This window comes from Crotalus tigris, unplaced genomic scaffold (assembly GCF_016545835.1).
Source record: "Crotalus tigris isolate CLP2741 ecotype Arizona unplaced genomic scaffold, ASM1654583v1 scf7180000017604.1628558, whole genome shotgun sequence".
NCBI lineage: Eukaryota > Metazoa > Chordata > Lepidosauria > Squamata > Viperidae > Crotalus > Crotalus tigris.
In genome coordinates this window covers 789,850-803,483 of record NW_024096507.1, presented here as the reverse complement: position 1 = coordinate 803,483, position 13,634 = coordinate 789,850, and the positions used below count along the sequence as shown (strand labels likewise).

Here is a 13,634-nt window from a genome sequence, read left to right as displayed (position 1 = left end):
TGAATCAGAGACTACCGCATTCTGATTGGGCCAAATCTAGGTCACATGACACCTCAGAATTAGCCGATTGGAGGCAGTCCTTTTAAGAAACACTCCGCTCATAGAAAAAAAAAATCACGCGTTCGCTCTTTGCCCCGATAAGCGATTGGGTTCTCTGCTAGAAACGTCAGAGGTGTGCTTTACCGACAACCCCCAATGAGTTGTTCCGCTCCTTTTCTCCGTCACCAATCACTGAGCAGTAGCGAGATAAAAGTAACAGGATAATAATGTCAGGCAATGCTTTTGCGCGCTTGTTCTTCTGTTTCAACTTTGTATTGCAAGCAGGTGAGGTTGCTGCTCTGGCTTCAGTAGCTTCTTGCTAAAATCGATACTGCATAATCGCAGAATTTGGGAGAAATCCATCCCTTCCCATTATATGGATGGTGCAAGGATTGATGTCCTTAAATTCCTCCACCTTCGTGGCACAAAGGCTAGCCAAGAATGGAGGATGCCCTTTAAGCCTCTCTTAACTTTGGTGGCAACTGAGCTAATTATAACTTGCTTAACCATAGCTTGCATAATCTTAGGTTAATACGTAAGAGCTTCTTCGTTTTTCTGCTTCATAAGCATATCCCTTTAACAGTTATTTGTTTTAAAATCATGCTTGATTATATTCAGATTTCCCTAAATCACTGAGCCTTCTAGATCAAGTGATTACAACTGGCAGAAGTTCCAGGTAATATCTCAGATCTTGTTTACATATTCTGGAATTTGTAATCAAAACAGCTCCTTATGGTCCAGGGCTTCTGGGTCAAGCAATGGAGAGACTGAAACCTAGGCAAAGAGTTGGTGTAAATGTAAAACTGAATTTTAGTTCCACTAAAGAAATTCTCTTTTATTCTGACTTGGGATCCATTAAACTGCTAATAGCCTTTTCCAGAGACGATTATTGGGCTTTTGCTGTGGTCCTGTCAGTCTAACAAACTCTTCATCTTAATAAACTTGACCTGATTCTAGAAAAAGCTGGCCTTTACTTTAAAACATGATAGTAATTTAGCAAGCATAAGGGTATTGTTCTACAAATTCAGAGGGGGGGGGAATGTTTCCTTCAAACCATCCCATTATTAAAACCCTAAGACACATAAAAAAATTAAATAGTTGAAGACTTATGAATCATAGTTTTTAATATACAATAGTACAGTTTGTATAAAACAAAGTTGATAGATACTTTAACAGTGAGGTTCATACCCTTTGTACCATCCATGAAACTTTTCCATTTCAGATAAAAGCAGCCTAAAGAAGTTGGGACCCAATTGAAATGAATGTATCCTCATCAGTGCTCAAAGTATTGTTGTATACTTATCAAACACACTTCATTTTCATAATGAAGATACATAAGCATTTAAGAGTGCCACTAAATTGTAAATATGCCACTAAATTCCCAATATGTACTTTATTGCTGAAATTTGCTGGTTGTAATAGTTTTTATTTCTCCTCACATCAAATTTAAATTCCAAATAATTTATAATAAAATATATTTTCTTGTCCAGGAAAACCATATATAAAACATCCAGTGTGCTGGGCACTGAAGCCTCTTGATTGTCAAGTACTGCATGTTGAAGATCTTGTTTTGTAGCTGAGCCCTTCATTCATTTTTGTTTCTGCTAATACCATTTTGCAAATGTTTGGGGAGCCGGTAACCCTTAGTATAAGCATTATACCAAAAATGTAGAAACAGGATTAAAAACACAGACCCGTAGAGCCCAATGATGAACATGAAAATAGGATACTGATACTGACAATCATCCATGAGGTAGATTTGCCCTATATGCATTGTCACCAAGATGAACTGCACCTGTAAAAAAAAAATTCATTTAGATTTCTTGTAAGAGAAGAAGAAATTTTACTTTCTGACTTTGGACCTGAAAACTAGATATGAAGTGACTAAAGAAATATTATGGATTTTGAATACATAGTTATTTGACAATTTATTGAGTTAGATTAAAATTAAGAATATATTGTAAATATTGAATTTTTAGAATGATGATTATTAGTATGTTACAATATTTTAAATATTGATATTCATTTAAACTTAGAAAAGTTGTATTATATTATCTCTGCTTTAAAAAAAAGTTGGAGGTCATTTTTGTTATACTGAAGATATTTTTTGTCACTTTTCCCCTTTATATTAGCTTGTATTTTAATATTTGTTTTTGAAATTTAAGAAATATATTAGTAAAAAGATATTACTTTTAAATCAAGTAGACAAGAATTAGGACAGAATTAAGATGGAATTATTTGGATTGCAGTTTCCTTAAGGCCTACTATTATATTTCAGGACACATGTCTACAAAAGCATTTTAGAGATGTGATAAGTATTTCTGTCCCCTTTGTACAGACCAACAGTTGGAGACAAGAGGGCATCAGGAAGAGAAAGGGAAATGCCAACAAGAGATCAGATCTTCTCACCTGGAGCATTTGTAAGATGGGGCAACAAGCCAAGATAGTATATGACGCTATTGTAATTATATGAATCTTGCGCCTTTCCTCAGCATGTTTTATTTCATTGCTTTATTGTATCATTTTCTTTTATATTTTGTTTTAATCTTTGTAAGATACCCAAAATCATAAATAAATAACATCTGTTAATACAGATAATCTTACACTCACTATGTAATCATCTTTTTGAGAGACCTCAGGCTGTATGAAAGCACCAGAGTGGAAAATGTGATATATCTAGCTAGCTCACAACTTTATAATGTGCCTATTTATCTTTTGTAAGTTTAAATCATTCAAATCTAAGCCTATTTTTTTCTGTACCTCCTTTCAGAGTTACTTACTAATTGTATAGTTGTCAGGTATTTTTTCCACCACAAGTGCTTATGGAATGCTGGCCCCAGTGTACAAAGTCCATAGTAGGAGTACATGATCACATGAACCATAGAGTTGAGCATACCGTGGAATGTTCCTAAACCTCCTGTAGAAAGGGAGGCAAGATCTGTCTCAGTCATGTAATCAATTTTTTATTATCAATCCAAAGCATGTCATAGTTGAGACATATCAGAGAAACACAAGAAATAATAAGCATTCAACAATGTACTTCAATCCTGTTTTCATAGATTTCTACTATAGTGTTTATGACCAGCTAAATGCATGGCTAAGTAATAATACACAATTTACTCAGTTAACATAGCTGCCTAGGTTCATATATCATTCTGAGCTATAAAGTAACCAAACACATTTTATCCTAGCATCTAATATAAAGCTAAACTGTATGTTGGTGCAATGGGTGGATACCATTTAGAAAAAAAATTCTGTATGGCAAAAAGCTACATGCGGTGCTACAGTGCAAACTTCCCAAAGTGCCACCCTTCAAATGAAACCCAATCTCAACACACAGGATTTGCACTCAACATAGTGATTATTTGCCATCAAGCTGTTTTCAACTCCTAGTGATTACATAAATAGATACTGATTAGGAATTCTGGGAATTATAAGTTTCTGTGCGTTTGGAGGGCACATGGTTAGAGAGGTTGAATGGTTAAAATGAATGGATAGAGATCAATCTGTACCAACACCACCATTATTTGCAAACAAACTCACTGTAGAGTAATTCTAAAGAGTAGGAGGAAGACTTAAGAAGGAACTTCACAAAAGGAATAGTTATCCATGCTGGACACCCTTTACATTAGCCTGATCAGGCTCTCTATTTATTTAGCAACAAAATAACTTGCATTCACCTAATGAAGAGAAGAAAGCTGGGGGTAACCAAGAGTGGATTCAAGTAAAACGACTGTTTACTTGTGGTATTTAAGAACTAAGTGGTTCTCAGGTTAAAATAGGAATAAAACATATCAGATTTTTGTGTTCAAACAAATAAATCTAATTGATAAGGCAATGCCTCAATCAATCTATATTTTGGAGGTTTTTATATACTCCTGCTCATATTAACATCAATAGAAAAATAACTGATAAAAGTGCACCCACATCAGAAGCTGTGAGAAAGTATGCAGGGTTCAGAAAAAAAAACCATTCCCTTCTGGTCCTCTTGGAGCCTTAGGGTCATGAGATTGAGAAACTTTCCAAAGAGTCTCTGGAGAGTTTCATGACACTCAGGTTTCCCAAGCTTTATCCTGGTTATTTATTTTCACACAAAAATAGTAACTACAATATCTCATAAATATTAAACAGTGTATGGAAAAACAAATACATACAGTAACAAACAGATGATTTTTAATTTATTTTTGTTTTTATTTACTTTGTCAACGCTATAAACATTGGATGTTCCTGCTCTGACAACTGATGAAAATTGCAGCCATTTTCTCTTTGCTTTTAACATGCTTTTTCTTCTATTTAGAAATCAGGTTCAGGAAAGGGATTGAGTGACTACTTGAGCTCAGCTAGCCATAATAATAATGCTGCCCTGTGGGAACCCAAGGACAAACTGATAACGTTTTGGTGGGTTGAGGACCTGGGCAGGAAGACCACATTTCAGATTAATTGGAGAACGTGATTTATGACTGCTTCTTGGGAGTGGGAATTGCAATTTGTTACTTTGTATCTAGGGGAAGAGAATCTAGTTTTGGGTTCAACTATGTAGTTCCGATACTTTGTTTGCTGAATAAAATTTTCTTTAAGGAAGAATTTTTGCCTTGAAGTTCTTTTGAAGGGTTTCATCTATCAGAACCATGACATACTTATATGCTATCTTTATTATTTTTTATAATAACTTAAGGTGGCAAATATATGCAACACAACTTCCTCCTCTATTTTCCCCACAACATGATTGAAATCCCAATTCCCGGAATGTGCAGGTTGTATATCTTTAATTGCAGCTGGTTAGTATATCTTGCACACCTCCAGATACAATAACAGACAAGTTTTTGCAGACAGGTTTTTGAGCACTTGCTCTTTTTAAATGACAAGACATGGGCTGCTATTTTTTTTAAAAAAAACAAATGGCATACAGTTAGGAATACATTTAGGCTTATTTGCATTTGTTTCCAGACTATTTCTTTTATATTTCATTTTAAAGCAGTTTTCTATTCAGTCTCTTCCTTTTCCATTACCTTCATCCTATTTTTACATCACTGTTCTCTATTTCTGCTTTAGCTGATTTTCAGTCAGCTATAATAGTAAACTTTATATTTGTATCAATTTTCCTTTTACTATCATGCATCTAATTAATCACTACTTTTATTTGAAACCTATTTCATTTTTTTTTTTTAGGAAGTGATTGTTGAAAGTCTTTGAATCCAGGATGAAGTAACTTCTCAGTTACAGAGAACTGGTATCTCATTGCCATTATTGAGGAGAAATTATTAACTAGTTTTCATCAAGACAGAGAACAGCCAACGTTTGGAATCAGTGATTAGGGCTCGACATGTTTTAAATAGGATATGGTTATGCCTAAAGAATGGCTGTTGTAGGTCTGAATTTTTTTTCAAAATATCTAATACTGCTGTTTGGTTCACAAAAATTCACATCGATTATACTCAATCTGCAACAGTGGAAACTGAATAGAGTGCTTTTTGTGCAGCTTTTAATTAGATCTTCTGTCAAGCCTAAGGGAAGTAACAAACCGGAAGCCTATAGCAGAATCTACAGCAAGTTAAAACTGGAGCCGTGTTAAGCAAGAGTGCCTAAAAAATTTGTATGGAGCTTGTCCAGCAAGTTATTTATTTTCCTCTAATCCCACATGCGGCTCTGATGATTCTTTCACAATATTCTAGAAATATGTAGAAATAGACATCTGAAATGTGCATAGTCTAGGCCAGTTATGGCGAACCTTTTAGAGACTGAGTGCCCAAACTGCAACCCAAAACCCACTTATGTATTGTCGGGTGCTGGGTGGGTGTGGCCAATTGGGTGGGTATGGCCAATTGGGTGGGCATGGCTGTGGTGGGAATGGCAGACTGGGTGGGACTAAAAAGTTCAATTAATCAATTCCAACTTTGTGAGATCTTTTTTTTTCCCTGCGAGAAATTAAAATTGATTGATTGATTGAACCTTTTTTTTTTTGCACACGGCGGCGGAGGCCTAAAGCGAAAAGTTTTAAAACCCAGCTGAAGGCCTAGGACTATGGCGACAGCGCGCGTGCCCACAGAGAGGGCTCTACGTGCCATCTGTGGCACACATGCCATAGGTTCACTACCACGGGTCTAGGCACTATTTTTTTCTCCTTGAGCTGCCATAGTGCCAACTATTGCTCCATGGCTGAACTTAGTGCATTATCAAATATGGACATAATCACCTCTCATTTAGATATTTAATTACTAGCTCTGACAGAGGCAGAATGTATAGAACACACCAAATGGAAATCCAAAACACTCACATCCGTTCTATTTGTTTGGCATTTAGTACTTTACCATTATTTAAGTTTGTTGCAGCATCAGCTTACAACAACATTCAAGCTCATGAACAATTATTTTAGATGCATAGTGTTATTATGGCACACATTTTAACTAAATTTTGCCAACTGTTTCAGATTGTGCATAGTAATATGATGAAAAGGACTGTTGCTCACCAAAGCTGCCCACATTATTGTTGCCCATATGTTTTGGCTGTATCTCCCTCAACAGGAGAGCAATATCACCCTACTTGTTTTATTTTTTTATTGAAAGAAAATGATTTCCTATTACATAAATTAATTACAGGTAATCCTCGATTTACAACAGTTCATTTAGTAATCATTCAAAGTTACAATGGCACTGAAAAAAGTGACTTATGACCATTTTTCACATTTACGACCATTGCAGCATCCCCATGGTCATGTGATCAAAATTCAGACATTTGGCAACTGACTCATATTTATGACAGTTGCAGTTTCCCAGGATCATGTGATCCCCTTTTGCAACCTTTTGACAAGCAAAGTCAATGGGGAAGCCAGATTCACTTAACAACCATGTTACTGACTTAACACCTGCAGTGATTCACTTAGCAACTGTGGCAAGAAAGGTTGTAAAATGGAAAAAAACTCACTTAACAAATGTTTCACTTAGCAACAAAAAATTTGGGCTCAACCTTGGTCGTAAGTCGAGGACTTCCTGTATTGTGTTCTTAGTGAACAAGCAAGGTTGCATTCTTTATTGTCTTCAAATCTCACCTGGAGAGTTTTTTTCTAACGGGCATCAGAGAATACTGCCTTTAGCAGCTTAGGATGAATTCTACATAAAGAGAAAAAGAATTTGATGCACATATCCCTAAATTTGTCCATGTACACTCATTATTGTTCTCAGTTCTTTTCCAGGCATAATTCAAAATGCTGGTTATTAATTTTATACTCCTATGTGACTCTGAGCCTGGAAGCTCAATTCCTACAGAATTGCCTGCCCATTGTGAGCAGGGAGTCTGCAACATGAAAGCCCTGTCTCTGCTTCAGGTACCTCATACGTGGGCCTTAGTAGAGCCCCCTCCTTCCATGGAACATAGGGGTCAATATCACCTGCAAGGCTGTGAAGCTGACCTTCTTTCACAGACTTTGTAGCTTAGTAGTCAGGGAAAAGCTGTAGCCATTTTGTAAAGCCTTCATCAAAGTTGCATGATATTCTGCTTAGTAAAATGGTAAGTTATGGGCTACAGTGGTAAAAATACTAGAGGCACTCACAAGTGGCTGAATGAGCGCTCATTAAAGGCTTCACTTCAGTTTGCAAGGAAGTATCCAAAGTGAAATGTCACTGTACTGTTCAATATGTTGATCAATGTCATGGAGGAGAGATGGGAGGGGAGATTTTTCAAGTCTGCAGATAATACAAAGCAGGAGGTGGGGAGAGAGAAGAAATGCAAAAATGTTTTAAATAGACTTCAGCTGTGAACTAAAATGAATAGAATAGAATTTAATGGGGAGAAATGGGTATAATAAAAGGCGTAAGTATTGAATGGGGAGGCATTGGCTTCAAAGAATTAAAGAATATATAAGTTGGAAGAGACCTTCTGGGTCATCTAGTCCAACCCTGTTCAGTACAGGATTCAATTTAATCATCCTTGGTGAATAATCAACCAGCCTGTTTGAAAACTTCCAGCAAAGACAAATTTACCACTGTTCTAGTCAGACTCCTTCATTGTTTAACAGCTGTGATGGCTAAAACAAGGATTTAAGGCATGAGTGTCAAACTCGCCGCATCACGTGACGTGTCACGATGTATCATGACTTTTTTCACATTGCTGGAGCTGGGGTGGATGCAGCCTCCGCATGATGCAACCGGCCCACAGACCGGCAGTCCCCTGATTTAAGCCCACTAGAAAGAAAGGCACATAGGATCCTTTTTTAAAAAAAGGTTGCCTCAGCAACCTTAGCAACAACTTGGCAGAAACAAGTATGAAGGTATCTGGGAATCTACGTCAAAGTCAAACATGAATCAGCAATGTGATTCAACAAGTGAAAAAGGCAATTTCTATCCTAGGCTGTATTAACAAGAACACAGAGTCAAGATCACAGGGAATAAATGTTAAACTCTGCTTTGGTCAGATTCCGCTTGGCACAATTCTAGGCACCATAGTTCAAAAGACAAGGTGGAGCAAGTTCGGAGGAGAGTTAACAAGATGATGAAGGGTCTGAAAACCAAGCCCAATGGTTAAAGAGTCTGGGGTCAGGAAAGGCAACAGAGGGAAGATATAATAGCAGTCTTTAAATACCTGAAGGACTGCATTTAGAAAAGGGAGCAAACTTATTCTCTATGGCCCCAAAGGGCAGAATCAGAACCAATGGGTTATAGCTACAAGGAAGTAAACAAGGCTGTATGCCAAGAGGAATTTTCTGAGTTTCAGTCAACAAACTGCCACATAAAGCAGAGTACTTTACTTCAAACAAAACCTGGAGGATCATTAAAGATCCTTTAGTGAAACTTGTGCTGGGGAAAGAGTTGGCCTAGATTATTTCTAAGGTCTCTTCTATGTCAAATAAAATAGGCATTGGAGAGGAATGCTTCCTCTGTGTCATATGTTACAAATAATTTACCCATTCAATGGGTTTCTTTTTGCCATACTTTGTATAGTATAATGATTAAATTGCTGGACTAAAATATAATCAGGAAACCGTTTCAAGTCCACGTTTGCAATGAAACCCACTGAGTGAATTTGGACCAGTCAATCTCTCTCAATAAGCCCAACTTATCTGTCAGGAAAAAAAGTGGAGGAAGGAGGCTTAGCTCCTAGTATAAGTCCAGAAAATGTATGGATGGACTTTAAAAGATAATACACTAAATTAAAACATAATCATAGTCATTTCAATAATGGTTTTGATCCCATTTTCAAGTGCATATCTAGAAATCTGGTATAAAGGCTCATAGTCTGGGTACTTTAATGTATTTAGCACTATTCTGAAGCTGTCTCTGGAGATTCTCAGTCATCCAGATCAAGGTTGTTCCAAAGGTGATTTTTTCCAAAGGCAAGTAGATTTTGTTTTTCCTTGAAGACGTTTCGCTTCTCATTCAAGAAGCTTCTTCAGTTCTGAACTGAAGAAGCTTGGATGAGAAGCAAAATGTCTTCAAGGAAAAAAAAAGTCCAATTGTCTTTTGAAAAAGCACCTTTGGGACACTATACTGTACCTTTTTCCAAGTTAAATTAAATGCATCTTTTATTCATTATAAGAGAGTAACAATGTGGATTCACAGTACTAACATATAAAAATGAAATAATTATTTTTGTTAATGTATGTTTGATTTAGACATGTTGGCTTAAGCATGGTTTGTTGAATAAGCCACACAGCTAAGTTCACACAATATTCTAGAAACCAAACAAATATGTAGAAATAGACATCTGTAATGTGCATAGTCTAGGCACTATTTTTTTCTCCTTGAGCTGCCACAGTGCCAACTACTGCTCCATGGCTAAACTTTGTGCATTATCAAATATGGACATAATCACCTCTCATTTAAATATTTAATTATTAGCTCTGACAGAGGCAGAATTTATAGAACACACCTAATAGAAATCCAAAACACTCACATCCATTCTATTTGTTTGGCATTTAGTACTTTACCATTATTTAAGTTTGTTGCAGCATCAGCTTACCACAACATTCAAGCTCATGAACAATTATATAATGGAAACCCAAAACACTCACTTCGGTTTTGTTTGGCATTTAGTACTTGGCATGCTAACTAACCGAGTCCCATAAGTATTTATGAGCTTTAGCTTCTGTTTTATTCATACTCCTGAAAAGCCATCTCCCCCAGACTTTGAACCTATGCTACATGCATTCATAAACTGCATTTTTGATCATGTTAAAACAGAAAAAATATAGAAAACTGATGGCAGAAAAAGACCCAGTGGTCCATCGAGACTACCTCTTGAGTTTTTGTTCTGCTTTTTTGTTTTCTGTTTAATTAATTGTTATTAATTTTTAATTTTATTTTTATTTTAAAATTTATTTTTATTTTTTGTTGATTTTATTTTTAATGTTTTTGTTAGATGCTAGACCAAAGTTTATCCCAAGTATGTTTAAACACTACCTGCACTAGAAGTTGGTTTCAAGTTTCCACTATACTTTCTGTGCAGCAATAGTGTTATTATGTTATTAGCAGAGAGTTAATTTTATCTCTCTTCAAACTGCCTAGTAGAAAAAAGATCATACATTATATTCCTTTCCTGATAAAAATCTATGCTACTAAATTTCCTTATACTGTAAAATAAATAAAGTCTCAAATAATTTATATTCAATGAGTTTTTGATCACAGTCAAGATAACTGATAAGAAACTAAAGCAATCTCTTCCTCATATCAGCCTTCTCTAAATTCTATGTTGTTAATTGGTTACTGTCCACAATCAATTATTTATTCAGACAGATTAATTCAGCCTAATGCTTTCTAAAGTTAAGATAGCTGTTGGTTTCATATAGTACATTTCAAAGGAAACTCATTAGGACTCTTTAAGATTTTAGTTTTATTGCATAAATTTGATTTTCTTCTTCCATTTGCTTCCTTCCCTAGGAAATTGTGTATCATAATGTGGATGTCTCATATTGTATTAAATCTAAAGTATGATTTATTTAATAAACCATGGATAAATAATAGCTTGCTGAGTGACATAAACTCAATCACAAAGATTTGCAAATCAAAATGTTTCCATACTAGTTATTAAAATATATGAATATGCTTTGATAAACTTGATATTTATTTTGAAAGAAAGACATTATGAGTTGAGTCAAGCTGATTATCTGTTATGCAGCAAATAATAATCTTTCTCATTCCCTTGTCTGAATATCATAATCTATTTTGCTAATACAAAAATAATGGCTTCGAAATCTACAGGATCATAATACTATTATGCCTCTCAGAAGGGGGGAAGGAACAAGGGACATGAATGGGGGAGTGCTCTATAGCTGGTGTTTGCATCATGACGACCCAGTCTCCCCTCTTTATTCACTACAGACAAACCATAAGGAAGAAGGTAGGCATAAACATTATCTTTTCTGATTTGCCTAATTTCAGCTTTCTTTCTTTCTTTCTTTCTTTCTTTCTTTCTTTCTTTCTTTCTTTCTTTCTTTCTTTCCTCCCTCCCTCCCTCTATTCATTCAGTCATTCATTCATTCATTCATTCATTCATCCTTCCTTCCTCAAAATGCCAGAATTAAAAAGTGGGAAGGGAGGACAGGAATTCATGGAGCTTTCTAGCTGGGCACCCATTCCCTTATTTTTTCATAGATTCTCCAGTAGACTAGCAGAATTGCCTCTTCCAGTTCTTTTATATGAAAAGATAATTAGTAATTCTTTGTTTCATCTTTTCTTCCAAATAATTTCTTTCCTCAAAATAGGAAGCAGTGGTATCATTAAGAACATTTTCTCAAATACGGTATTCATTATCATTACATGAAGTTCACCTTGTTTGCACATGAGTTTAACACGGACGGGGGTAGGGGGAGCAGGTTTCAAACAGTCTTTATGCTGTATGATCACACACAGTTTTTGTTTTTTCCTATCTGCTCCCTGTCCTCTTCTCATTTTTTTCCTATAACACTATTGAGACCTTCAAGGATTTATAGATCTCAGCTTAATTATGGGTTTGCTGGTGCTCTGATTTGGCTCAGGATAAATCTTGCACCTGAGAGAATTCAAGTGTTGCAGAATAACCTGACACAAACTAGAAGAAAAAGACTGCTTTTTTCAACAGCTAGGTAAGCTATCTAGAGACCAAATGCACCAAAGCAATAGAATACTAGTTTTGTGACTTGGCCAGTTGTTGACACAACTCCCCCCCCCTCCATAAAACTCTGTCTTTATTTAAAGGCAATCTTCAACTTGAAAACTGAAATTTTGACTACCTGCAGCAAATTTGACTCCAAACCACCAGGTCCATGGCATGATTGAATGATGAAAGACATGTAAGAATGTCACCTGGGCATTCTTTTTTCGAAGGACAAAGAAGATCTGAAATGAATCATATTTAAAATGAGCAATGTGAATAGAAAAGTCAATATAGTATATTTAAAAGCTTGTGTCATCTGATTTACATTTTAGAGATGAAAATAAATTAAAAACTTTAGCACACTTTCAAAAACCAAAGTAATTGGTTCAAAATAAAAGAAGTTGATTTAGACCGAGTCAGGCTACTGGTCTTTCTAACAAGTATTGTCTCCTCCTTATCAATTGTCTACCATCTCTGGCAGAGTCATTCCCAGTACTAGCTATTAAAAACCTTCAACTTTGTTCATCTACAATACCTAGAATTCCCCCCAATCAGTCATAGAAGTTACTGGGAATTGTGGCCATTCACTTGCTGACATAAAATATATTCTCTGTCCATTATGTAAGTCATATATCCTATTAAAGAGCCATGGGTCCTCCTAAAAGCATTTGAATAGTGCATGTGAATCATAAATCTATCATATAGAACTCTATTTCAAACCAACTTCGTAAGATTGGATAACTGGATTGGGAAATAAAAATTGGAAAGATTGTCTCCTCTAACAAAGAGCCAAAGGGTTTTCTGGAACTCTTTGGATCTCAGTTTTATATTGTACTTTTCCTTTAACATTTTTAGAGGTATTAAAAATGCAGTTCCCAGAAATCTCAGTTAGCATAGTTTGGAATTCTGGAACTTGCATTCCAAGGATATCTGAAAAGCTAAGTTTGAAGACTGGATTGAACTTTCTATCAAATCTATAGATGTGGGTAAAACACAGCACCATTATTATGAATAAGTAATGAGCAGACCTTGACAAGTCGTTCTCAGAGAGAGAGAGAAAGTGACAAACTAAGCTATTTGATTTTCCATACTAATTAGACTATAATATTCAGAAAGTTTTCACTCATCCAGTAGAATTAACATTTCTTCCAGTGATGAAAAATTCTCAATAGACAAAGAAATGCCTGAAACATGATATTATTTATTAATCAACCTTAGATTATATACAGAGACCAGAATATATTTATTAAACTATATAATCATACTCACAGTATCTAGCAACTCAATAAATTTGGAAAAATAATACAACCAACAGACACGAACCATCTATAAATAGCAAAAACATTGATTAAACTCAGTACTGTATGAAAATTCTCCATTGATTAAGCATAGTGAATATTTTATACCTACAGTGTCAAACTGACATTCAACACTTTTGTAGAACAACTGAAATATCCCCATATCATTATTCCTGAGACAAGTAGAATACAGAGAAGCCTCTAAAAGGAAAGAGCAACTACATAATTGATTAA

General features: G+C 35.5%; 1 protein-coding gene and 1 long non-coding RNA gene across 5 annotated transcripts in view; one reads left to right on the top strand and one right to left on the bottom strand.

The window, feature by feature from the left end:
- The first annotated feature begins 189 nt into the window (after positions 1-189).
- Positions 190-2,642, top strand: LOC120297513. Its single transcript, XR_005553815.1, has 3 exons — positions 190-324; positions 658-715; positions 2,378-2,642. It is a non-coding gene; the product is annotated as an uncharacterized LOC120297513 (long non-coding RNA).
- ELOVL7 (ELOVL fatty acid elongase 7) overlaps positions 1,146-13,634 on the bottom strand; it is a 43,346-nt gene continuing 30,857 nt past the window's right edge. For all 4 annotated transcript variants that reach the window (XM_039320200.1, XM_039320203.1, XM_039320211.1 and 1 more), the window contains exons 5-8: positions 13,372-13,428; positions 12,239-12,344; positions 2,820-2,956; positions 1,146-1,834 (exon numbers count right to left, since the gene is read on the bottom strand). In XM_039320200.1, coding sequence (XP_039176134.1) covers positions 1,625-1,834; positions 2,820-2,956; positions 12,239-12,344; positions 13,372-13,428 — 510 coding nt within the window. In that variant the 3' untranslated portion in view covers positions 1,146-1,624. The remainder of the gene's footprint in view (positions 1,835-2,819; positions 2,957-12,238; positions 12,345-13,371; positions 13,429-13,634) is intronic.